Source organism: Alosa pseudoharengus, unplaced genomic scaffold (assembly GCF_046254945.1).
Source record: "Alosa pseudoharengus isolate Yale_2024_CS ecotype anadromous, Long Island Sound unplaced genomic scaffold, YU_APseudo_1.1 YU_APseudo_1.1_scf_1, whole genome shotgun sequence".
Classification (NCBI taxonomy): Eukaryota; Metazoa; Chordata; class Actinopteri; order Clupeiformes; family Clupeidae; genus Alosa; species Alosa pseudoharengus.
Window position 1 is genome coordinate 40,656,727 of NW_027468564.1, and position 27,751 is coordinate 40,684,477.

The 27,751-nt window shown below is 42.1% G+C and overlaps 2 protein-coding genes across 2 annotated transcripts; one reads left to right on the top strand and one right to left on the bottom strand.

Moving 5' to 3' along the window:
- Positions 1-7,733: 7,733 nt before the first annotated feature.
- On the top strand, positions 7,734-11,353 carry smim28 (small integral membrane protein 28). Its single transcript, XM_076300285.1, has 2 exons — positions 7,734-8,148; positions 10,200-11,353. The coding sequence occupies exons 1-2, from the start codon at positions 7,795-7,797 to the stop codon at positions 10,620-10,622; spliced, it is 777 nt and encodes a 258-aa protein (XP_076156400.1). The 5' UTR covers positions 7,734-7,794; the 3' UTR covers positions 10,623-11,353.
- Positions 11,354-18,780: 7,427 nt separating this feature from the next.
- On the bottom strand, positions 18,781-20,569 carry LOC143139690 (uncharacterized). Its single transcript, XM_076300415.1, has 5 exons — positions 20,339-20,569; positions 19,662-19,991; positions 19,499-19,559; positions 19,345-19,392; positions 18,781-18,990 (listed from the first exon to the last, which is right to left on the bottom strand). Exons 1-5 carry the CDS (start codon positions 20,508-20,510, stop codon positions 18,921-18,923), a joined length of 681 nt encoding a protein of 226 aa, XP_076156530.1. The 5' UTR covers positions 20,511-20,569; the 3' UTR covers positions 18,781-18,920.
- Positions 20,570-27,751: the final 7,182 nt, after the last annotated feature.

Sequence of the window (27,751 nt, forward strand, 5' to 3'; positions counted from 1 at the left end):
TTGGTGATGTTCTCAAGAGTGATAGAACAACACTAAATACATCTTCACTTCGCAAGATGAATTATGAGTCAGGGAACGGCAGATTGAAAACTAGTTTCAGAAAAACTAGTTGCTAGTTCTTTTTTTTGTTCTAGCTCGCCCTCTTTTCTGAGAAAATGTTGGAGATGTCCTATGGTGACTGACACAATACTTAACGATGAACTCAGTGACTGCCATTTTGTGGGTGACTGAGGACGGCTCTTTCGAAAAACTAGGTCCTGTTTTTTTTTTCCTCTCGCTTTTCCGAGAAAGGGTTGTCTTCATTAAGGTGATTGACACAGTAGCTGATGGTTGTACATAGATAGGAAGCATATAGACTTCTCCGGAATTGAGGGCAGGAGTGAGAAAATCTGTTTGTGGTCAAGCCCTGTTGCGTAACGCCTAAGACGAGGCTTAACGATTCATGCTAAAAGAGCATCTATATTAAAAAGAAAGAAAAGAAAAACTGAATGGCTGACATGGAAATGCAAAGTGTTTCAGCTGCAGAGAGACGAGATGGGTCAGTGATTGCACTGAGGGTATGATAGTTAATCCTGCTTAAAAGGATGGCAGTTCTCTGCAATGCACATATATATGTGTCACACCAGCAAAGTGTCTATATGTATCCACACTCTATTGTTTTAACTTAACATTTTTGAAAGTGTTAGAAAGTTTTTGTTGATTTAACACTCTATATTGTTAAAACTCAAGGTAACACTTTACGGTAAGGGTACATGAATTTTCATGAATTCATGCATGAATTAATTTATGATTTATGCATTACTTCATTCCTTTATGTCATGAATTATCAGTTCATAGTTTCTCATTCATGGCCTCATGCATGAACGACACATCAACTAAACCATTAGGTACGATGGGCATGGACATATTATGAACTTTTGGGCCCCTGGGCCCAGATGTATTAAAGGCCCCCCACTAATTGTCGCATAGGCCTATGTGGGAGGGGGGGTTTGGGGGTACTCCCCCAGAAGATTTTTTATTTGTTTGATGTGATTTCCTGTATTCTGGTGCATTTTGGGGATGGCCAATACTAAATTCAATCAGGTTCATTGCCTACATCCTGATTTGTTGATATTGAGGCAATGATTCCATGCAAAGGCTTGGGCTTCAGGGCCCGTGCAGTAATCCATCCCTGACGATGGGCATGAGTTTATGGCTCATGAGTTCATCATGTTTGTGGCCCTCAACTAAAGTGTGAACAATGGCATGTGTTTAGAGAACTGCACAAGTTGTGTTCAAATCAGAATTTTAGTAGTGATGAGCAATAATGATCATTCTTAATATATCATAAATCATAATGATGTGCCCACCGTACTTAATGCTTTAGTTCATGTGTTGTTCATGTATGAGGTCACGAATGACAGACTCAACTCATGTAAAGATATTAAGGAATGAAGTCATAAATCATTAATTAATTCATGCATAAATTTAATGATAATTCATGTATCCTTACTGTAAAGTGTTACCAAGCTCAACACTACACCAGTAAATCCTGCTGAAAGGACGGCAGTTCGCTGGGATCAGATGGTTGGGGTCTGCAGGGCGGTGGCTGTTGTAGCTAGTCTACAGCGGAGAAGAGGACTGAGAAGCGGTGGAAGCTAAGAGGTGAACCATAAGAGTCACGTTGCAAGGGAACACAAAAAAAGAGGAAGAAGGTATTTTTGGACCTCGGCTTTTTAAGATGACACGGGCCACTTTTACTAGGAAGAGAAGCAGACCGGACGGACAGATGGAGGTCGAAAGGTCGACAGTAACAATCATCTTTCCATTAATCCTGACGTAGAACAGCAGTGATGATGTTGCCCGCTTTCTGGGAAGAGGCGGGAGTGTAAAGGAGTTTGCACACTGCTCCAGCAAACCCCAATAAACTCCACAAGAAATGAGGTCGGTGTGCACCATCAGCCCTTGATGGTTGGTCTTTGTCAGATGGAGTTGTTCCAGTTTGACGCGTCCAAAAGTCATTCTTTTGAATTACGGTGTTGGCAATGTGAAGCTTGAAGTTTGTTTTCTAAACATTCTCAAGACTGCAATCAATTACGGCCAACTTTAGAATGTTATCATTTTCTGGTACAACGTGAAAGCACCATAAGAATGACGTAGACAACCCATCCAAAAGACCTCTTTTTTTATAAGGTGCACTTCCGCCTTATCAGTCACTATCAGCTGACCAATAGCGTTGATGGATATTAATCAGCAGGGTAGGGCAAGTCAGAAATGTATACTGGACAAGGGGAACTGCAGCTACAGGCAGAGGACCCCTTCTCAAGAGGTCCATGTGTTGCATGTGGGCTGTGTTTCTCCCCTTCAGGGCTTTGGTGTAAAATAGCTGTGTGGTCTCAGTCAGATTTCCCTGAATAAACAAATTATGATTATTATTATTATTATTATTATTAATATGTTTCTCCCCTTGTACTGTGTCTGAAGTAAACAACTGTTTACTTGTTTATTATCATTTTGTTTTATTTTGTTCACTTTGGTCAGTGAAAGCTGTGTTTTAAAAATGTGCTTTAAATACAATTTATTGACTTACCACTTGCTTACTGAACTGTAGCCTAAAGTCTCTGCTCCGGGGATTGGAAAAGGAACACAGATTGTGAGCGATTCCCCTTCTCGTGTCTCGTGCCTCGTATCTTGTGTTCAGGTCTGTTACGCGTCATGCGTCACTCACTACAAAACACGACTGCAACAGATGCCCCAAATATTACCATATGCTTTCATCATTTGACCCTGTTTTTGTCTTTTGGGAAAATAGGTTAAACTCCGAAAAAGTCTCTACCTACTTTCGGTCATTTCAACTCTGAATGGCCTTTATCCTCGTCCTGTCATTCGAACTCTGAATGGCCTCTACAGGGTTCATCTCTTTTACACTCTGAATGGCCTCTACGCCATTTTTCTCTGCCTGGAGCTGACTCTCATATGTGCACACACACATGTGTGTGCAGGCATGCATGTGCACATGCAGATAGACTCTTGAACACTGTCCCTCGTAATTATTTTAAATGGCATATTTAATTATGCGTACACACACACACATACACACTCTCAGTTCCACCACAACATAAACATTAATCACACATATATTATGCGCTCACAGATTTACACACTTAATCACACACACACAGGCTTAAATGGACGGATAAACACACACACATATGCACTCGCAGATTATATGGGAATCAACGTGAGAATCGACCCCATTTCAGAATCCCACTGTCTAGTTGTGAGCACCACCATCAGTGTTGACAGCAGGCTGACCTGGACTCTTCCCCTTTCTCCCTGACTTGCTTTATCTATGTATCTATCTATCTATCTATCTATCTATCTATCTATCTATCTATCTATCTATTCAATTAAATTCAATGCAATTAGCTTTATTGACATGACTAGCTCTCTCTTACTAACTCTCTTGCTTGCTCCTCTCTCTCTCTCTCTCTCTCTCTCTCTCTCTCTCCCTCTCTCTCTCTCTCTCTCTCTCTCCCTCTCTCTCTCTCTCTCTATATATATATATATACTCTCACTCCCATTCCCCATCCTCTCTCTATATATATATATACTCTCACTCCCATTTCCCCTCCGTCTGTCTGGTCCAGAGGTCAGAGGTCGGGCGGCTGGCCCGCTGTGTCCCGTCCTGCTCTGTCTGATGTCTGTGTCTGGTGACATGTTGGTGTCTGGTGCAGTGTCGGGGCAGGGCCATGGGGAACACCCAGCGGAGAGCAGGACGGCTGGATGGATGGACGGAGACAGACAGACAGACGGACAGACGGACAGACGGACAGACGGACAGACGAATGGATGGATGGATGGATGGATGGATGGAGGGCGTGTAATTGTGGCAGGAAGAGGCATGTAGGGTAACTGAGACGGGTGGCTGGAGGGGTGGATGGAGAGAGAAAGAGAGAGAGACGGGGGGGGGGGGGGGGGGGGTAGAGATGTGAAGAGACCGAGACTGATGATGCCACATTTAGTGACCTAGACGGGTGGCTCACACACACACACACACACACACACAAACAAACACACAGACAGACAGACACGCACACAGACATACACACACACACACACACACACACACACACACACACACACACACACACACACACACACACACACACACACACACACAAACAAACACACACACACAGACATGCAGACACACACACACACAGACACACACACACACACACCTGGGCCAAAACCCTCATGAGCCATGACCTAGTCTGATCTGCTCTGGCGGAAATGGATCACCTGGATGAGGGCAGCCTGGACAGACAAGGGACATTAACGGATTTCATGAACGGAGGCCCCTTCCCTGTGTGTGTGGGGTTTCTGTAATCTTTGGCAGTGCACCAGCAAATATTAAAGGGGCAGTATGCAAAAATGTACCACTTTTTGAAGAACATTTTCATTAGCAAATACCGACATTAGAATTTTTATTTTTATAATTTATATTTTTATAATTTATTTACAATTACATTTTTTATAATTCCAGTTTTTCTTGGTCGCTTTGGTGCATTTCTCAAATCATAATGCACGTTTGCACAACAGTGCTTCTCAAAATGCAAACTGGACCACATAGTGGATAACCTGAAAAAACACGTATCTTTCTCAAAATTCTTAGTTTATGCCTCAAAGCAAATATTTATGCCAACAAAATGGTAAGTGCAATTCATGATGCCATTGTTTATTTCAAGATAGTCAAACTGTTTTGTCTTGTCGTCAGTATGACAGTTTACTCTGTAAGCATTTTCTAATGAAAAATGTATAAGGCAGCACTATTTTCTATTTCAAAACTACAAAGTTACACATTATTACAAAGTTACCACTGTTGTTACGTTCTTGTTCTTGTTTTCTGCATTTCAAATGACACAATGGAAGTGGGAATTATTGTGTGTGGAGGGGGTTGATTGTAACACAGTGGATATGTTTCAAAGTTTTTTCTGTTGACAAGACCTGTAGAGGCCATTCAGTGTTTGAATGACAGGACAAGGATAAAGGCCATTCAGAGTTGAAATGACCGAAAGTAGGTAGAGGCTTTTTCGGAGTTTAACCTATTTTCCCAAAAGACAAAGTGAAAGAGTGCAAGAGGTGTGCATGAGACGTTGTGCAGCTGCAGAGCATGTGACGTTGATACGTTGGAAAATAGTTGATTAGTCATAAAGATGAGCAATACTCTCAGCTAGTGTTTGATGTAAACAAAAAAAAAGAGGAACATTCAATGAATGGAAAGACATGAATGAGTAAAAAGAAAAGTCGACCCCATGGCAGTCTAACAGGAAACAAAGCTTTTAGAAGGGGAAGTGGACAAATCGGAACGAAACAACCAAAATAAATAAATCCATGAGAAGGGAACAGCGTGTTACTTGCGCTTTGCCACTGTGCTGTGTCCTACAGTACCGGCGGACACTAACTGGGCAGAACATCAACCTAATCGGCTACATTTTTTTATCTGCTTTTGGGATTTGGACACTGCAGGGAGGCCATGGCGCCATCAGCGATTTGGACATTTGGGAGGGCAGGGGAGGGGAGGGACATGTCCCTGTCTGGTCTTGTTTTATTTATTTATTTATTTATTTATTTATTTATTTATTTATTTATGTGTTTGTTTGTTTGTTTTATTTTTCCATTAAACTCTCAGAGACACAACAGTGTCGTCGAGGAAGCACAGAATACTCGTGTCCAGATTGGAATAAATTTGGGCCATTGGCAGAACCTGCTGTGGAAAGGGGAAGTGATGAGATCAGATCACAGACATCTGTTTGGAGAGTAAGACGGTCCAACCTGACCTGCCTAGCACAGCTGGGTCAGGGGAATATAGCATTTGATCAGAGATTACAGGCCATCAAGCCTAGTCATTGGTATCATGTACTATGTGAAATCAAGACTATTAGTACTTACTCTGTGAGTATACTTATGTGAGTATGTGAGTATACTAACAGTCTAGGGTAAAGACAAACTACACCTTTTACAAGGACATAACTACAAAAGGTAATCCAACCTTCCTTTGGCTCTTTTAGAAAATGGAAACAATGCAAAGTCTACTCAAAGCTACTCAAAGATAAATGCTTACTTGTTATAAAAAAAATCCATAAATTGCTCTGTCTGTCTATCTGTCTTTCTGTGTTTGTGTGCGACTCCTAACATGTGGCTGTGCTGAAATGGTGCAGATGTCTCCACACACCCCCTGAGGAGAAAAACATCAGCTCATGCCAGGGGTCCTCCATGCATCTCCTTTATCCTGATGTACTGTAGCTATTTTAAAATAGACTAGACAGATAATAGAGGGCAAGCAGCACAACAGAGGGAGAGCTTTGTGGGGTTTTATTTTGCTCTTCTTGCTATTTGTTTATTGTTTGTTTGTTTGTTTGTTTCACTAATTACACCTGAAAGTATTAAAAGTCACATTACAGTGACAGCTGCAGTTAAACGGGGCCTGACTCTTTTAAGGCCGGTTTACAGCTGCCTATGACTGATCTAGTAAGTGTTGGTGAGGAACTATTGATTTGAAGCTGAAATAACATTTAACAAACTCCGAAACGCTCATTTGATTGTGATGAGTGCAATGCAGTGGTGGGGAGTCCAAGGAGGAGGTTTACTGTAGATCGTATAAGCTCTGTAGTGTAGTCATCACTTCAAAGATTTAATTTGTGACTGGGAGAACATAATATACTGTTTAAAGAAATGACTGCATTTAACTTTCAGAAAGTGACAGGTATCGTCTGATCTTGCCTACGTTGCCATTGAAGGTTTTTCAATGAATTAAAAAAAATGCTATAAGGCTTAGTAAAATATTTGATTTTGAGGGCATGACAATACATATTCCCCATCCTTGTTATTGCTTTTTCTCACTCTTCCCTGAGAAACAATTTGTGTGTTGCCATGCATGGACAGCCACTGATTACATATATATATGCATATACAAATTAATATATATATATATATATATATATATATATATATATATATATATATATTAACCATGTTGTAAACAAACATGCCTGAGTGTTTATTTATAATCATATATTAAGCATTTGAGTTTGGACAATGGCCATTGGATGATGGACCAGTAAATGGGTAACTTGAGAGATGACTGAGCCTAAGCTTGAGAGATGACTGAGCGTGAGCTTCCCTGAGTCTTCGAATAGGGAACACATTTTATTAACATTTTATTTTATTAACATTGGATGATACAATTCTGGACTTTACACGTAACAGGATAAAATATTGGGGGGGGGGGGGGGGGACATCTTGCATTTCGTTGTGGTTGTGTGGCAGTCCACGTGGGCGAAATTCAACTGACTCCGCAAAACAAAGCAGTCCGCGCGCTCATCCCTCCAAACTCAACAGATGTTTGTGACAGTGTACCTAGAAGTTCAAAGTGAATCTGATTACCACACACACACACACACACACACACACAGTATTGCACACATACACACAGACACATAAATGCTCGGTTTGCACAGCTGTCAGGGTTATAAATGGGGTTTCAGAAGTGTGCTACACGTGCTTGAAGTTTTTTTCTTTTTTTTGAGAACCACGCCCCTATACAGTGGCACGGTTGGCTATAAAAACCGACACCCATGGCTCGCTTGCATCCATTGGCGCTGTAGGCTATAAATATAGACCAAATCCTGATGCATGCAGCTGTGTAAATCCCCTTCGTGAAAATTGCCTTGCGGCTTTTTTGCCTTGCGGCTCCCCCCCCCCCGCGCGGTGTCATTGGCCGCCAGCTGCCCTGGATACTGGTGGATCTGCATGTGTGTGCGTGTGAGTTGCCGCTTATCACGCCACACCCCCTCCCTCGCGATTAAAAATCGTCTCCCACTCGTTTATCCGGCGGTTTCCCCCGCGGGTGGGTGTTGTTTTCTGTCTCTCTCTCCTTCCCACATCAGACTTCGTTTTGTCAGTCCACACGGCCGGTCGTGGTTCCACGCTCTTGTCCTCTCAGGAGGCATTCGCTACTGTCTCCGCCACGACTTTGCTTGCGCCACCAGCACCATGCGGACTCTGAAAGAGAGTAGTTGGATGAAGTTTGGACCGGCCGGCCGGGGAACCTACGACTGGGTGACGGGGGCTCCATCGCCGCCTCCTCTGGAGAAGCAACTCCAGGTGAGTAAAGTTCCCATTGCTCGAAGCTTCTGCCTCAAGCAACTTTCTTGAGGCCATTAAGGTATATTTAGAAACATTTGATTAGATTATCATTGATCAAATCCTTAACCCCAAATCAACAGGTGTAAAAATAAATAAATATGTAAATCTTGGTAATCAGTGTGGCCATTGGTGTAACACACGCAGGGCAAAGTCTTTCACAGCAGTGCAATGTCTTTCAGAAATATATTTTTTACAAGGTTAAATCCACCATGTCGTCTGTAATGTTGTGAAATTGAGCAAAGACACTGGGTAGACAGTAGGCTTGAGGGAGACACGAGTTCTCTCGAGTGACATTTTCAGCACCGCGTGCGCTGTCCATGGTGCTTACTCGCGCAGCTGGTTTAAACTCGGCAATTCAAGTTCAAGTTCAAAAGTGAGTTAAAGGAGACATCATGGATTTAGCAGGAAGTCGTGTTTGTTTATGATTTATCTTTATATTTAAATGTATTAGCAGACGCTTTTGTACAAAAAAAAAAAAAACATACATGTAAAAACATACAAACGTAGCCCACATTATATTTTAAGGACCAACGAAAACACGGCAAAAAGGTAGCTCACCCCTATTCCCAGATAAATTCCACCCAGGCGTTCGTTTTTGATTCGGGGCAGGCTGCCCCACTATATGTTTCCAGTTTTCGGAACCGGGCCTGCCTACGGAGCCCGGGTTTTTTGTAGACAGTGTAATCACGAAATGGGCAGCTAGCGGTCGTGAGGAGACGATTGCTGAATGTGACAAAAAAGGGCTTGAAATCGCGTAAAATCTCTGACGGCACCACCACCTGCACTTAATCGTCTCTTCACTACAAATACACATAATCTAGGCTAAATTCTTCTCTTTTAGACTTGCAATCAAACTTTTAATTAGGCTACTATAAAAAATATATATTATTTCATTATTTGTGCAATTAGCGGTGGTGGGCCTGCATTGGAAGACACTGAATAGTTTTCTGCAATGATTTAGTAATTTAGTTGACAAACTGAGATGCCACATAGGCTAGAAAAATCCAGACTTTCACGAAGTGAATAGAGTCTGGAGACTCTTGATTGGGAAACGTTTACAACACTTGCATCTCGACGGACACTAACTTTGAAACCCAGCCTTACCAATCACATTGAGATTCCTAACGACACTTCCTACTTCGCCTAAACTTTACAAACTGACCATAAACAGCATTAACATTAAGGAAACAATGTATGTGGGTCTACCTTTGCTGTAAGTACATTTCTGTATTTTTCCAACACATTTTTCTTGTCTGGGGGAATCGGTTATGAACTATGGTGTTCTAGACCTTCTTGAAAGAAGATGGGCGGGGGCAGGCTAGATGCAACTGGCAGTAATAGTGGACCCTCAAACCAAATTCCTGGTTCATTTGGGGATATTGGAGTGCGCCGCAGTTTGCCCGAGGATTGAAAACAGGGCCAGAGTCATCAGGCGAGAGAGGGCGGCATTATGTGATTAGTGATTAGACGCGGATGGAGGTTCCGCGTGAAATATGGGACACGCTTAACTAGACATGAAAAAAAAAACGTCTCAAGGTCGGTCACTCATACTGTTGTGGTTTCATCATTCAGTGACGTAGGCCTATCTGAGAGCTGTGTTGGGCGCCGTAACCACTTCGCTGATTGCACTGTCAAAATAATTCCACACAAAGTGCCAAGGCTGATCATCCGGCGCCGAATAGCACAGCCTCAAAAATACAAAGTCAATTCCAGTCTGGAGAACACAGACACTTAGACCCACTTGCAGTGCATGTTGACAATGATATCCTCACAATATCCTCACTGTTGATTGCCACTACAGCAAAACGAGGACTTGGCCTCACCATGCATTAACTGAATCAATGTACTCGCTCGCTAATGACATATAATAGGTAATTGATAGGCCTGATATGTGTCGATGCGTTAATTGGTTGCTACCTACAAATATTATTTTAATTTGTTCAATTGTTGCATTTGGTTATTGATCAAGAGGTAATTTTGTTAACTTGTACATATTGTTTTCATTTAAGGGTTACCATTGGAACGAGCTCTCCAACAATGAGGACACCAGTTCTGAGATGATCCTCTACATCGTCCTGTCTGCAACGACCCTTCTCGCTCTCTGCATCTTGGTTTTCCTTCTCTACCGTGGGTGCTCGCGGAGCAAGCTGAGCCTCGCCAACGTCATCGCGCTGGACTTCCAGGACGCCGAGAGCGGAGTCGAGATCCTCTCCTCGCTCACCGGCAAGTCCGAGAGGCTTCCGAGCACCAGTTCCGACGTGTCCGACGGCGTTTTCCTCATGGTGTACCTGCCGCCGCCCTACGAAGAGACGCTCACCAAGATCACGCGGGCCGCAAGCCTAACCAGCTCCAAAGACGTTGACTCCATGAAGATAGAGGACCTGGAGGCCAAGCTCTGCCCGGAAATCAAATCCAGCGGGCGCTACGTGTGACTGTTGGGGTAGTGGGGCTCAAATGAACCATTCAACTGCTAATTTCAGTTAAGATTTCTGTCAATCTTCATTTGTTTTTTCGCAGATTTAATGCCCAAGAGTCGATAAGCAATGCTGAGTAGCCACGAAAAGGAGAACCAATTGTTCTGGACAATGGGGTTCCAACCTCAGCCTAATTTATGGCATGCTGGAAACCACACCATTGTCTTTGGATTAGACTACTTAATAACCACCTGAGCAGCCAGCAGGTATTGCTCTTGCATGGGGCCACGGGACAACTCACTCTCCGGAGAATGGTCGACTATGAGACGTAGTCCTAGGAAGTAAGACTGTGATGAGGTATTGGGGTAGACATGTGTAATCTGGTCCAGTGCAGAGGATCAACTCATGGCTGTGTGCAACATACTTTGGTCATATTAGTCCTTTTAGCTTAATTTCACTTGGTCATTCAGGCTTGAGACAAGTCTGTTTCAAAATGCAAGAAGGGAAGATGTCGGGTCAAGTTAGCTATTATACCTAAAGTGTAATGCCCATTTTCCATTTCATTTTCACTTCCACCCATAATTTCTCTATCTATCTATCTATCTATCTATCTATTTATCTATCTATCTCTGCATCATCATCTGATTGTGTCTGCATAATGTGAATGTATAACATTGATTGTAACATACCATAGATAACATATAAACAACATGTTTGCTATTTTTAAAATAAAGTGTTAGATTCACATACTGCCATGTGTATGGCTAATTTTTGGAGGCTTAGCCAATTAACCACATTGCATTAGAACACATAGACTGAAGCATTTCATAAGGAACCATTCACACAATATACCACTCCACCATGTCAGTGAAAACCAGGTCTCATACTCAGTGGCGTAACAAACCAATTTTTCAAATTTTTTCATTTTTTTTTTACTTTATTGTGTTTCATAGCAAATACATACATAAGACTCAGAAGTATCAGCTTATAAATACATGTACAAGCACATTGTGGAGGCTAAAATATTTTACATCTTTCACTGCATTTAAATCAGAAGGATATCACATCAACATATCACAAATCCATAATACATATTACACAAGTCGCAAATTCTGTCCCATTAAAAGCATAAATCCCACCCAAACAAATTTTCCATACAATCCATTTTCCACATGACTTTTGTTTTTTCCTTCCCGTACTTCAACAAGTCCCTTGTGACATAGTCCTTAATGCTGTTCAGTGCCATACCTTTTAACAAACCAATGGTAGGCCCAGGTGCGAGAGCGCTACGCGGGCCCCATACCGAAGAACATTGGGCCAGGATGAATTAGCTCTGATACATGCAATACACATTAAAGGAGAATTCCGGTGTGATATTGACCTAAAGTGTGTTGAAACATGATACCGAGTGTGAACGTATGTCTCATAGCCCATCTCGGCTTGTCCCCTGCACTCCAAAATCTGGCGCTAGTTAGCCGATGCTACCAACAGCTTTTTCAATTGTGGTGCTTCGGCATCGGGCTAGCCATGCAAATAAATCACTGTTTTACACCATTTACGAGGCTCAATGTATCTCCACACTTCATTGGTAGACTACCGAAGGCCCTGACATTTAAAACGAGACATTGAGAACTTTGAAAAAGCACTGGTAGTTTACTTACAAGACGATTTACAGACAGTATCTTCATGAAGTTTAGCATTTGCAGCCATCTTGAATTTAGTCACGATAAGTCGAGTGACTAAGAATGAACAGGTATGATAAGGGATCAGATTCCAAAAATAATTCAGTGGAAATGCATGGATTCCAGTTTCTTACAGTAGCAGCAACTGGAATCCATGCATTTCCACGGAATTATTTTTGGAATCTGATCCCTTATCATCAGTGGTTAAATTGGCTTTTGTAAGGAGGGGGAGCCCTTACGGTGATGGTCATCATTCAAAATCGCGCCGTAAAATGACAATGTGTTTTTACACCAAATGGGCTCTTTTTCCAGTATTAATGTAAGGTAGGACTACTATTGTTGAGGGGGGGGGGGGGTGATTTCCTGTAATCTGGTGCATTTTGGGGATGGCCAATACTAAATTCAATCAGATTCATAGCCTATCCTGATTTGTTGATATTGAGGCAATGATTCCGTGCAAAGGCTTGGGCATATTTTAACGTTTAAATGCATCAATCTGGTGCACTTTCAAAAGAAATTCAGAGGTTAGACTTAATAATTACATAATATTATATAAAATTATTATAAAATATATGGATGGAAATATTTGTGCTGTAGCCTAAAGTATTTTGCGGTTCAGAGTTTTAACCATGCACACAGAATAGTTATGATACTGCAATAAATTCACAACCACAAAGCATATTTTCAAAAATAGGTCAAAAATAGTGTACATTTCAGCACTCCATGAAATTATGCAGTAGCCTGTAGCAAAACAACCTGTGTTGTTCAGCTAGTTAATCTAAGGCTTAAGCTAGTCATATTGGTTATTGAGTTATATTGGTCATTGTAATGGGCATCTATACATGCTATATCTTCCTTTTTTTCAGGACAGTCTGGGCTACCCATATCTGGGAAAGTAGATGTGATAATATTTGTCTTAAATGCAATATGTCTTATGTCAGCCTTTATATCAAGAAAAAAATATTTGCGTCTCATGATTTTTTCCCTCATATTTTTGCATTCATTGCATTAGGAAGCAGTATAGCCTATTATATTAGTATATTATATTATATTAGGCTATATTATAGCATCTGGCAATATAACAAACATGATGGTTGGATACTCTGGCTAAGCAATTTACAGAAACGTTTCTACTGACATACTGTAGGCTAAATAGTTTAGATGAGAATACATTATAATTTTGGCCCAAAGTTGGAGACCATGTAGAAATGTATTGCAATTTAAAAAAACGGATCACTCGGGAACCGCTTGTTGTAGCCTACAGATGTATGCGTTATATCCTCGTATTCGGCAAGGTCTGCTGTTTATTGTGATATACGGTTCGCCTTGTGTTGAGTGAATAGTTTGTGCAGAGATGTGTGCAGAATGCAAATATGACTAGGTCTACACATTTCATTACAAGTCCAATGTTAAGTTTTTCGCGAACCATTGATCACAGCCACTTGGCGTTAATATCATTGGACAGCTTAGATTCCGCTCGTTCACGTGATAGGCTATGTGTGACGAGTACACCGCAAGAAATTAAACCTGAACTAAAGATTTTACTGGGCCACGGAAGTTCAATATTAGGCTAGTCTTGCTAATTATTCAGTCTCATATGCCATGTATTTGCCAGGAGATGAAAAATAATTCTAGTGGAATAATAATATTTGGTGCTGAAGGAGACGGAGCTGAGCTCCGGCAGGGTGTGTTGTGGACCTGAGGAGACGGAGCTGCGCTCCGGTGCGCTCCGGCCCAATTTAACCTCTGCTTATCATACCTGTTCATTCTTACTTGTCGCTCTACTTATCGTGACTAAATTCAAGATGGCTGCAAACGCTAAACTTGTGAAGATACTGTCTGTATAAATCGTCTTGTAAGTAAACTACCAGTGCTTTTTAAAAGTTCTCAATGTCTCGTTTTAAATGTCAGGGCCTTCGGTAGTCTACCAATGAAGTGTGGAGATACATTGAGCCTCGTAAATGGTGTAAAACAGTGATTTATTTGCATGGCTAGCCCGATGCCGAAGCACCACAATTGAAAAAGCTGTTGGTAGCATCGGCTAACTAGCGCCAGATTTTGGAGTGCAGGGGACAAGCCGAGATGGGCTATGAGACATGCGTTCACACTCGGTATCATGTTTCAACACACTTTAGGTCAATATCACACCGGAATTCTCCTTTAAGGTTGACTTCAATTGTTTATGCAAAGGGCCTGAGGCACCGAAGTAGTTTAGTAGTTACAGATTACAATTTCAAATAAAAAACACACGACTACATATCCATTACATGTGAAAACATTAAAACATTATTTTATTAACAGCCTGCAGGCCAGGGTAATCTAATGTTACTGCATTAATATCAACTCGCATCGAATTATGGGAACACTCAATGCTGAAACTGCAAGCGTAGATTGCTTGCTTATAAACTCGCACTGCGCAGAAACAAAACGTAATGTAGCCTAAGTTATTTAACCGTCCAGAAACCAAATAAAATCATTCATATGCATACAATCCCCAATCGTCGACGATGTTCCCAATATTTAATGCTCTGGCTCTCGTATTTTCAATGGACAGGATAGCAATAACCCACGGAGCCTCTCCTGCCCCATGCTGCTCCTTAGGTATAGGTCAAGTTTGAGTTTGGAAAAAGATCGCTTAGCTGTTGCCACAGTCACAGGCAATGTCAGAAACAACACACACTTCCCCGCAGGGCTGGACTGGGACCAAAAAATGGCCCGGGCATTTTTGGCCATGGCGGCCCACCATTATTATTTATACGATATGCTGAGGCACGCGACATAGAGGCACGCACATTTATCATCCATTTCGGGAAAGCAATGTTTCACTAATATTACATGTTAATAATAACTGTAAGCTGTAACACCTGCAAACTATAACTTTACCGCAAGCTAAAATAACACTTTAAGTTGGACATCAAGTCTACTCATGGCATTATTTGAAAACAAAGGCTAAAACACAAACACACATACACACCCACTAGGATGACCACCTCCAAACCAGCAAGGACGAGGTTGTGTACAAAACTCTAGGCTACTATTATTATGCATGTTTTAAGTCTGACTGAATAAAATGAGTCCTGTAATTATTTCCTATGTTGAGCATTTACACGCTTTTAGCCTACAATCTCCCCAGATACTATTAAAGAGGCCCTAGGCAACAATTTTATCAAAAATAACCTTAATTATGCAGATTGAGAGTCGTTCTGATGGTTCTAAAACACTTTTTGGGTCGTTTGGTGGGTGCTTCGTCTCCCCCTAGTGCTTCTCCGCGGAAAAACCGAATATGCCACTTTCTGGTCGCGGTCCAAACACATCCGGATGTAACTCGGCGGAAATACTCGAAAATGTAGTCAGATTGTAGTTTCTAAGAAGACTGCAAAACGGACTCCGACTTGGCTGTGTTGCTGTTGAAATTGTAAGTAGCCTACCCTTGGGTGAACTTCGTTTTCGTAATGTGATTTGATAGTCTCTTGAACAAATGTGTTTGCTCGACCGTTTTATTGTGAGCCCTATGTGTTTAGCTTGGTTTATTGATGGCTAGTTCGCTGGCTAGTTCGCTAGCTAGTGGGGGTTTAGCGTAGCAGTCACTTGCTACCGAAGCTGCAGGGGGAGCTGTCATGAAAAATGCGAGCCCAAATCAGGCGAAAACCCATAAACAGCGAAGGAATAACCAGACCTGCATAGGGCTTCTTTAAGTAAAGATACACATCCCAAAACATTTTCATTGTTACGGGCTATCATAATTTCTGTCATTCTAGTGCATACCTGTCAACATTTAGCTTTCCAAAAACGGGAGCTTTTTTTCGGGGGTAGGGGGGTCTGTTTCATACACGTGTTTCAACACTGCATTTCGGTCGTTGCTTTTACCTTACTGCATGCCAGTTATGTATCCGCCAGCTGCCTGCCTGTCTACTTCCAAAACTCCAAAGCTGCTTGCTGTCAGATTTGGTTCCGAGGGCACAAGTTCAGTGTATCAACAACACCCAATAACAGTTTATGTGATCAATTAAATTCCCAACAATTTCACAACAGCTAGTTCTGGAGTAGGCCATTCAACTAGCCAGCACCCGCTTCCTTATTTGGGTTGCCAGGTTTTAGCCTATGACAAAACAGTTGAAATTGAAACTAAGTGATCGTGTAGGGCGTATTTCATACACAATCTGGCAACCTGAATGGATCAATGATTTTAAATGAGTTATGAGATTTTAAATGGATCAATGAGTGTTGACAGGTATAGTGTCATTCTGAGTGCGTGCGTGTGTAGCCTACGTGTGTGTACCTGCCTGTATGCGCACAGAAATGTGATAGGTTTGCTTGTTGTACTGCGTCAAGATTGACAACAATTTCGACCAATCATGACTGACTTCAGATCTCAAAAAGTTGAGTGCGTTCTGAAGCTGACCACTCGTTGATTTGTTGTGGATAACTTATTTTATTTGTTCTCCTCTCCGCATCGACGACAATAGAATAGCGCAATGTAAAATGCAGATGGCTTCTTTGCTACTAATGCATGTTGCAGAGAAACGCTCAAATGCATGTCAATCGAAAGCGGAGGAGCAGGTGGTCACCCAGCCCTCCACACACACACACACACACACACAAAACAGTCCTCCCTGCATGAAACGTCCCTCTTCATTCTGCTAACATTTACAGTAGCTATTCTGACCTCTTCCTCAATTTGTCCCTGCTGGGTAACGTCTTTCTCCACCTCCTCCGAATCCACTTGTACTTTTCCTTCCTCTGTGTTACTAGCCTGACGAGCCGTGTTACTACACTGCACATCAAAGCTGTGTTCTACTCCTTCAGCCTGTGCACTCGATGTCAACGGCCCTGCACCCGCTGTAACAGTCGACCTTGGGGTGAACATTTCTGTGATTTTGACACATTTTGCTGCGTCCACTTGTAGGCTTTTTAGTCTTTTGTCTCGCAGCTTCTGTGCGCCCCACTTGCGCTTTTGTGGTTTATTAGGCCTACTATCCATTTTCACAATTTCACAGACGGAAACTCACTTCTCTCCGCGGTCAGACAGCTCAAATGGCAAAATCTGATAACCCTGGGATGGAAGGGGGAGGGCTGAGAGATGTCATTGGACTAGCCCAATGTCCGTCAAGAAAATCAACCAATGGGCCGCGTTTCGTGTCTTAAATACCGTCGCGGTGGATATTTTTTTTTAATTATTATTAAATTATGACAGCACCGGCCCAAAAATGTGCGTCGGCCCACCGCATTGCCCGGTACGCCCGATGGCCAGTCCATGCCTGCTTCCCCGAATGTGGATGTTACTGTCATAATCTACCACCAGCATTTTGGCAAGTTGAAAAATAGATGACTTCTTTGAAATCTCTGCTTTAAAGCAAGACCTGAATGAGAGGAGTTGTGTTGGGAATGTCGGTGCGATGTCCCTGCTATAATGGTCTGACAAACGTCTTGCCTTTTCAAGCAGTTCATCATCACCTGCGAGTTGAAGGGTCATAGGACGTAAAGACTCAAACACATGACAAGTTTCCCGCATACTTGCAAATCTTTGGGAGAGCTGACTGATTATGATGTCCAGAGTTGCATTAAATACCTGCACTTTGAAGTATCTCTCTGCATCGGTTAAGCGCTCATCTTCCGATAGATCGTGACGCTTCACTCTCCGTGCTCTAACATTCTAAAGTTCTAAAAAAAAAAAAAAAAGGAGGCAAGGCGGGGGTAGCGACGGGCCCCGGGAGGTCACGGGCCCTGTTGCGACTGCACTTGCTGCACCTAGTTACGCCACTGCTCATACTGTGAAACTGTCAACGGTAAGCTACGTCGATTCATAAAGGATATTTAAGAAGTAGCCCAACTAGTTTCTCCTTAACTCTACAACTATGTTGACAATCATGGTACTGTTTAGCTGTCGCTAGTCTATGTTTTTTCAAAACAGTAACATTTTAAAGACCATTCAAAGAGCACTCCATGGGAATTGTTCCTGCTTTTTGGGGTAAAATGTGTAATCTGTAATGTATAGCCTAGCCTACGTATTTCAGCGGCCCATTTCCTTATTCTTTGTTTGAAAAGTTGAACACAATGTAGGCCTATATCTCAATAAGCTACAATGTGGTTTCACATTTCCCTTTCATAGCCTCCTGAGGCGTTGATCTTCTCCGGACACAGAAACATGACCTGTGCCTTCTCTTCTCCCTTTGACTGAGACAATAGGTCAGAAATATTCCAGGAAAGTCAGCTTTAGTTTTACATTTACATTTTACATCTCTCTCTCTCTCTGTGTGTGTGTGTGTGAGAGAGAGAGAGAGAAAGAGAGACAGGGAGAGGAAGAGAGGGATTTTGTGAAGCGACCAGTTGAATGAATTGAGATTGTTACAGTAGAAAGGGACGCCTCTATAACATCTTTCATCTGACCTGGGGGCAGTAGTCAGAAACGTCACTCAACCAACCCCTCTGTGCCATCTCCATCTCCATCTCCATTTGTCTATTTGAATTGGACAAACTCCAAAAAACTCAAAAAATTCATTTTGCAGAAATCTATGTTTTATTATTTCTTTTGAGAAGGCGTGATTGGTAGAACTGTTGCAATTTTACTACTCTACAAAATGTAAATAGGCAATAATTGCATTTATCCTACTCTTACAACATGGCCTTGAGTCGCTCACTGGCAGGCGGCAAAGAACTCCTTGTACTTTACAGCGCTGCACTCCGGCTGGAACAATAGCGCCATCCTGCGACAAGAGAGAAAAGCGAAACAGATGTTGGCCTAGCTACAAACTGGCAGCTTGTGGGGCATGCAAAGAAAACACGGCGTTATAAGATATAGGCTATAGGTTTAGTTATTCATGGCAATCACAATTAAATACGTTTAAAACAAAAAATGTACATAATAACATACAAAAATACCGTGTTTATTTTAGGAAACAACCCCAATTATATAACTAAGCGATGTTGCAGACAATAAGCCGCATTTATTTATAGGCGAAGCGATTTAGGCTACTGCAATGTCCTTTCCTCAAACAAGATGACAGGCCGACTTGAACACTTGCCGTTATAAGCTATAGCCTTATTTCTGCTATACTCACATTTTCTTTAAGAGATCCTTGCCCTTTGTTTGTTCAGGGTTGGACATCCTGTTTATGAGATATAAAATATCCGACATGAGAAGAAACATGTGTTGTGATAATTCCTTCTTTGCAAACAACCACGAGTGGCCTATGTTATGTTCATCCCACTTACATTTTGGGTGTAATTTTTACAGCGCAGGCGATATCATCAGCAATGTCATCATCCAGAAAGGCTTAGGGGAAAAAAAAAAATAATAATGTAAGAATTGAGCTGACAATGACATTATTGCATCCTAAATGGCAACGTAATATTAGGCTATGACTTTTTTAGTTACCTTGGCAGTCCATCTGACAGATGTTCAGTGATGGCACGGAACTAGAATTGCACATGACGCGGTCGCTCAGCTGGAAAATGCCGTAGAGGGTCCACAGTTCTCCGCGCTGCTCGGCCGACTCCTCGCTGCTGCTGCTGCCATCACCAGGTCCCTTCTCGGACTTCGAACCCTTGAGCTTGGAAATTGCAGGCCGCGAGCCTCCAGCACCGGCTGACCGTCTACCCCGGCGGCGCCCTCCTTGGTTTCCAGAACCCTTGGAGTCTTGGGGAACCGTCAGCTGGTTCTTAGCGCTGGTGTTGAACCCAGAGGTGAGTTCAACGTGGCAAACGACTTAAAGGCAAACAAATAAATAAAATAAAATGGGGGAAAACACATGCTCAATAATAAAAAGAAAATATGTGCTTTTAACCGACCAACACCTATTTTCAGATAGCCTAGCCTACTATGGCCTGTGGCATGCTATTGCAAAGTGTGATTAGGCTACTGAGTGCAGTCGATTGTTAAATTATTTATCATGTCAATGATTTGTCCATTAAGCGGTGCCCTGATCGCCGCATCTACCACGAAATCAACATCTTGTCATGTCATGAGCTAAGGCCAACCTTTACAAGGGTGCTATTTATATAAAGGTGTGAGTTGGACGACGCAGGCATTTTCAGGCAGTATAGGTAACTCACTCTTCGCCATCAGGTCTTCTGTGTCGTTCATGAGTGGCCTCGTCCTGTTGAAGAACTCTTGCATTTGGTTCTTCACCTCGCATTTGGACAGCACCACTGCTTCGCTGTTGCCGACAACCATCGCCAACACAGCCAGCGCGGCCAACATTCCAGCACGTAGAGTTGTCAGCATGATTTCACCTGTAGATCTCTTTCGGCGATGCTCTTGTTCACTACCAGAATGTTGCCTGAAATCAAGTGACTTGTTGCCCTTTATAGGCCTAAATCCCCGCTCCTCCCCCTTTCTTTCTGCGTTCCCACGCCCGCAGCCTATTATGCCTCTTTGTCAGATGTCCTGTCCTCAAGTGTCAATTGACGTCCGAATAACATAGTCCACACTCTGTGACCCAGTGTAACGTTTCAAGGGTGGTGATGATTCACGGAACAGAACAGAAGACAGTAACAAAAACAGTAAGCTAAACTCTGTGTCATGTCGGCCCAGACATAAAAAAAGGATTCATGTCTAGTCAGTGTTGCGGCACCTGTCACTGGATACAGGCATTATCTTCCTGTGGCGACTGTAATCAACCAAATATAATCCCAACAACAACAACCAGGGGCGGAGTGGGGCACTAAAATCCACCGGGAAAATTCTGACGGCTAGCCTACAGACAATGTCAACCTAATAACTTACAGGGTTCTCAAGTCTCACGCAATGGGCGTGAGACACACACAATTCAACAAGTTCACACGCTCACACGCCACACCTTGCATTTCTCACGCAGAAATATTACTAGGGATTTCAAGGTATCTGCATAATTATTAGAGGCGCAATGATACCAGAGGATTTCTCGCAGGGTTCAGAACTAGCGCACCACTCACCAGCCAAATAATAATAATAAAAAAAAATCGCCACCGACATCCAATCAAAAAATAGTGTTCGTTGTATCCGGGTAAAATTCCAAAATAGGACATCCCAGAGCCAACAGCGACAACTCCATTGACGCTAATGTTCCATTTTTTTCCAACAATGGCAGCTAATGGAAGCCTCAAATAGTTCCCGGAAGTTAACAATTATTATTATACGGCTCTTCACAATGCTAGTAGAACGCTCCATTGACTTGAATAGGATTTCCCAATGTTCTAGCGGTAAGATATATTCAGGTAGCCTAATTACCGCTGCAAACATACAATTACCGCTGACAATGGCAACGGGTTTTGTGCTTCTGATAAGTCTTTCATATCACTACGCAAGGACTGGAACTTCATTCAAACGTGAAAGCAGACGGTTGATCAGCTGTGTTCTAAAGAATGTTTGATTCAAGTTCAGGCGTGTGTTGTTGTGAACTATTTGTTTCTCAGCAAATGCCACGATGAACGGTAACAAATAGGCTAGGTTATGTAGGCTAAAGTGATATCGTGGGGAGTTTATTATTTCGTTTTGGCAAGTAGCCGTATAATAAGCGGGATAATGTATAGAACGCCGGTCATTAGGCTACTGTGAAAATAAGTCCCTTCAGGGCGGAACAAGACCCCTCCACTGCGCGTCGGGGTCCGGTTCGCCCTGTCGGGACTTATTTTCCCAGTAATGACGGGCGTTCTATACATTATCCCTTACTTATTATACGGCAGTTCACAATGCTAGTAGAACGCTCCATTGACTTGAATGGGATTTCCCAATGTTCTAGCGGTAAGATATTCATGTAATTACCGCTGTCAATGGCAACGGGGTTTGTGCTTCTGATACGTCTTTCATATCACTACGCAAGGACTGGAACTTCATTCAAACGTGAAAGCAGACGGTTGATCAGCTGTGTTCTAAAGAATGTTTGATTCAAGTTCAGCAGCGTGTGTTTGTTTCTCAGCAAATGCCACGATGAACGGTAACAAATAGGCTATAGGTTATGTAGGCTAAAGTGATATCGTGGGGAGTTTATTATTTCGTTTTGGCAAGTAGCAGTATAATAAGCGGGATAATGTATAGAACGCCGGTCATTACTGTGAAAACTAGATGTACCGCAGAGCGGTACAAAATATGACCGCCGCCCAGTCCAGCACATTTTTTCCACAAAAAGAAATCACGCTGAAAGGCCTATATGATTCTAACTGTCTCACTAAATTGCATTATCCACACTCAATTCTCACTGGTATCTGCTAGACAACAAGTACCAAAACATGATTAGTTCATAGATTTCACATGTAAAATTAATTTTATACAACCCCACCTCCATCTTGCCTGTTCATAATTATGAGAAATTCTTGATTGTTTGTGTTATGTTTATGTTATGTGTGTGGGTGTGTGTGTGTGTGTGTGTGAGTGTGTGTGTGTGTGTGTGTGTGTGTGTGTGTGTGTGTGCGTGCCTGCGTATGTGCCTGTGCATGGAAGCGTACATATGTCTACTGTGTGAGTATGTGTCATGATTACTGTGAATGTGTGTGTGTGTGTGTATCTGTTTGTGCACATGTGTGCACATGAACTGGGTTAACATGACCCCTGGAGGCAAATATACGGAAAAAATGGTCATCCTAGGCCCTACAGTTCTCAAGATATTCACAGAGAACTGTGTCTGGCCTACCCTCCTTTCGGGGGGTCCAGTCCAGCGGGGGGGGCTACAGATCAAAACGAAAAATGACAGTTCCATGCTATCCATGTGGGGGTACATGCCCACCAAGTTTTGTGTACCCCGGTCTTTCAGTGTCCTGGGAATCCTTGTTGGTGTACGTCACTAAATGTACACATAAATTGTTTTATTGTAAGGCCCCCCATGAACGAAAGTACACAAAACTTGGCATGCATTCAGAGGGTGTCATAATGATCCTACACTTCCAATTTCGTTCCAATTTAATCTAATTTTTTGCTTTTTAATTTTTAACTAGGTGGCGCTATACTGGTATGGGATGTGGTAATGGGATGGGTTGACATGGCCCCTTGAGATCAACATACAAAAAAAAGGTGGACCTCCTAGGCCCTACGGTTCTCGAGATATTCACAGAAAACTGTCTCCGGCCACCTACAGGCCAGTTGGTGTATAGTAACATAAATTAATTTATTGTGTGGCCCCCCATGAACGGAATTCCACGAAACTTGGCGTGCATTCAGAGGGTGTCATAATGATCCTACACTTCCAATTTCGTGCAGTTTTGGCTATGTTAGGTCACAGATACCTGCGATTACAACACCTCATTTTTACTTTTTTGTGTTTAACTAGGTGGCGCTATACATGAAATGAGTGGTTATGGAATGGGTTGACATGGCCCCTTGAGATCAACATACAAAAAAAAAATGGTCCTCCTAAACCTTACGGTTCTCGAGATATTCACAGAAAACTGTGTCTGCCCTACCCTCCTTTCGGGGGGTGCAGTCCAGCGGGGGGGCTACAGATCAAAACGAAAAACGATGGTTCCATGCTATCCATATGGGGTTACATGCCCACCAAGTTTCGTCTACCCCGGTCTTTCAGTGTCCCGGGAATCATTGACAGAAAATTGGACATGCGAAAAAGAAAAAAAAAAAAAAAAAAAAAAAAAATCTGACTAAACCTATATGACCGCCGCTTCGCTGCGCGGCGGTCATAATAAGTCCCTTCAGGGCGGAACAAGACCCCTCCGCTGCTCAGTCTTTATCAGTTCCTAATCAAATAAATTAAAAGAGGCTAAAAGCCCAATAAATGTGCCACACGTAATAGCCGAATATAAGATAACCCTTGCCTATCCCATTTCAATTAGGCAGCACTACACCACCACGAACAAGCTGTCATTAAGTTTTTGCATTTAGTAGGCCTACAACTTTTATGACGTGACGTTTCTTGGGCATTTAGCTTCACCATCACGTCAAGTTGTAACGTATGCGCAATGCTCATCTGCTATGGATTTAAGTGGCTTAAAGGCAGCAAAAGTGGGATATAGTGCAACTGCTTCCCCAAAACAATTCCTCCATAACTGTGTAGCCTATTTAATCGTTTGATAGGCCTATGTGGATAACTTTCAGTGGACTAAACAAAAGGTAAAGATTTTGTTATCACAAGGCTAGCTGGTTCGTTATATGGCGAAGCATATAGACAACTTTGTTTGCAGCAGTGAAGCTGAGTTTGTTGTTAACATTGTTGGTAACTGTCAGGAAATTTAACCCCAACATATAGATACAAGAACCACAACACGTAGTATGGCTTTGCCCACAAACTCTGGTACCAAGAGGAGAGCCTGCTAATGTAAGGAAGAATTCCTCACACCATCAGTCTCTGACTCTGCAGCCCAAAAGCTTATTGTACAGATGCACACAGAAAATAGGAAGCAAGACATAGCGACTTCATTGTGACATACTCTTATCTCACCCACGCACATGTGCAGTTCCTGTCTGTCTGGGTGCATACTTGTACTCTCTGTTCTTAGAACTCAGCACACAACATTTATCTTGAACTCTGTTCTTAGAACTCAGCACAACAATATTTCTGCTTACACAAATGGTTATACAATGACAGGGCTCGAATTACGTGGGAGCCAGAGGGAGCCGAGCTCCCATAGAGTGAGGACTGGCTCCCATGAAAGCAACCAGGGCTCGAATTATCTTTTTGTCTTTAAGGGGGTCTCTCTATCTCAGTGTTTCCCAAAGTCTGGGTCGCGACCCACGGGTGGGTCGCAGGAGAATTTATTTGGGTCGCCAGCCCAGCACAATTTATGTTGTGTTATAGGTCTAACTGATACCATTTGTCATTTGATACCAGGAAAGTTAACAGTTTTCTATTAGGATGTAGTTTGTTAACTACCAGTTACGGTTTTGTCATAAAAGCTCATGAAACTGGCGCATGAAACTGGGGGACGAACGTATCGCAGAGGGGGAGCCAGAGCATGGATATCTACCTCTCAAAATGAAACCGTTTTGTGGGGCGCCTGCCATGACCTGTACCTCGCAGTTGCAAACTGCAAGTGACATGAATCCGCCTATTTGCACTAACATTAACAGATACCAGTTCCTCAACTTTACCGATTAAAATCTAGTGACCGTGCTGTCAACTAAAGCAGACATCCATAGACCGGATAAGGATATTCAATTTGCATGTAGATAGTTTCGATTGTAGATGCAATCTTTAAAGTTAATAGCAACCTCCTCACATTCTTATTTCTGATTTAAAATGCACACCAGTGCATTATATTAGGCTACAATTTAAATAGACATTTTAAACACTATTTCTCTCGTTTTCTACCTCGCGAACTCCAAAGTAAAGGCACATTCTTCCGGCTATTGCCCAAAAGCCTCTTGTTCTGATATAACGACCATATAATATAATACAACAATACAATATAACGACTTGAGTTATTTGCTGTTTACATCGGAATTGACGTCCACAGTGTTATGGACCCATTTGTCTGCAACGCAACGTAGCCTACAACATTTTTTTTAGAAATACAGAAACAGCTTTACTATGCTGACGAATGCGCAACATGCGAGAATTTCCCCAAACTCTCGGATGCGCATTAAAACGTATCTTTTCAGTAGTCATTTCCAACTTTTCACGCTGATGGTGCTCAAAATGCAACACAACCGTGTTCAAAGCAGGGATCCTATAGCAATGTATGGTTGGGGGAGGCATAGAAAAGTTGGAGAACCTGTGGCCTAAAACAATGTTGGTGGTTGCAGGGTAGATGGTCTGTCATTTTTAAAAAGTGGGTCGCCAGAAAAAAAGTTTGGGAAACACTGCTCTATCTCATAAAAAGTTGGCACACCCCGCGCATAACCTGGCGATACAATGAAATAGCCTAGGCGCAAGTGCTTTTGCGCAGTATAGGCTACAGTATATGCGCACGGTAGGCCTAGGCTTTACCTTGACACAGGCACACAACAGACATAGATTTTTCATAGAAATTGATTACTTTTAATCAGGGCTCGAATTATCTTTTTGTCTTTAAGGGGGTCTCTCTATCTCATAAAAAGTTGGCACACCCCGCGCATAGCCTAACAAGGCGATACAATGAAATAGCCTAGGCGCAAGTGGCGCTTTTGCGCAGTACAGTATATGCGCACGGTAGGCTTTACCTTGACACACGCACACAACAGACAAAGTTTTTTCATAGAAATTGATTACTTTTAATTAATTTCAACATATTATTGATTGTAATAGTCCATATAGGCTATCTCATTTCAATTTCACAATACAAAGAAATAGACTAAACGATTTAGTCTGTGCCATTCTCAATTTAAACTCATTTAAAGATGTCATCTCATCGTTTTTTCATTAATTTTGCAGTGGTCTGTAGTATTGATGAATGCCCTGTGAGCCGGTTTTGGTGAAAAAAATGCTGTCCTGCGTCTGTTTCATGCTGTTCTAGTTTGGTGGGGAAGGTGGGCGGGGAGGAACGACTGGATTTCGCCTCTAGTCATGAATATTAATGACATGCTAATGAATTCACCTCTGATTGGCTAACAGTACTGTGACGCTTCCTCCAGTGCGTCCTCATCCGATTCTGCCTGTGCTATGCTCCATATTCAACTTTACAGTGCTAAAACCTGGCTAAAACTCGAGTCAAAACTGTTGCACAAAATGTCTTCGGAGATACAACTTCATGTGTTTGATCCTAGTATCCGAGTAGGAAGAAGAACCGCTTCCTGATCGTTTGTCGGTGAACGTTGGTTTAATAGAATGGTAACAATTGCCTGTCAGCTTAAAATTTCTCCTAAAAGAGGTAAACGTTTGTGACAATCGTCATCTTGCTTTCAAGTAATAAACAGTTGGAAACGTTTTAAAATAAAGACCTATTTCTTTACACAGTCAAAAGTCTTTGCAATCTTCCTAGTAGATATTTTACTTCACAACACAGGTAAGCACCCTAAATGCAGTTCAGCCACTGACCTAGCCTGCTAATGCTATCGGAATAGATAGTTATGGTTTGAATTCCATGATACTATCATTGAAAGACCACTTGGTCATAGCCCAATATATATATAGATTTAAATGCAAACACACCTACCTAGCTATATTTTGCTGGAATTGTACCAGAATGCCAACAGAAGCAGAGCATGTGTGCTGCATGACTTCTTAATGAGATTGGCTTTGATAGCCTGACATTGGCAGAGATTAGCCTACTCAAGTTGTTTTCTGTCACGTATGACAGAAAAAGTAGCCTACTATAGGAATCTTATACTATAGTATTTTGGGACTAAATATTACAGTAATCTTATAGGAATACTATAGTATTTGGACATACTATAGGTACTATAAGACTACTATAGAAAAACTATAGCGGTTACAGGATATTATAGTTATTAGTAGTACTTCTACAGTATGTCCCAATTATTCCTATAATAATTATTCCTATTAGATTACTATAATATTTTGTCCCAAATACTATAAGATTCCTATACTACTTTTTCGTAAGGGGATTGCTCATGTGGTTAGAAAAATGGGCAACACCAGTACCCCTGTTGTCTGTATGACCCTG

Bases quoted from the DNA above. Each gene is read 5' to 3' on its own strand.
- LOC143139690 (XM_076300415.1), bottom strand. From the start codon at position 20,510: ATGCTGACAACTCTACGTGCTGGAATGTTGGCCGCGCTGGCTGTGTTG. The intron at 19,992-20,338 runs GTGAGTTACCTA...TTTGCCTTTAAG, and splicing joins AGAAGACCTGATGGCGAAGA to TCGTTTGCCACGTTGAACTC. The intron at 18,991-19,344 runs GTGAGTATAGCA...CTCTTGTCGCAG, and splicing joins AAGGATCTCTTAAAGAAAAT to GATGGCGCTATTGTTCCAGC.
- smim28 (XM_076300285.1), top strand. From the start codon at position 7,795: ATGTGTGTGCGTGTGAGTTGCCGCTTATCACGCCACACCCCCTCCCTC. The intron at 8,149-10,199 runs GTGAGTAAAGTT...TTTTCATTTAAG, and splicing joins CTCTGGAGAAGCAACTCCAG to GGTTACCATTGGAACGAGCT.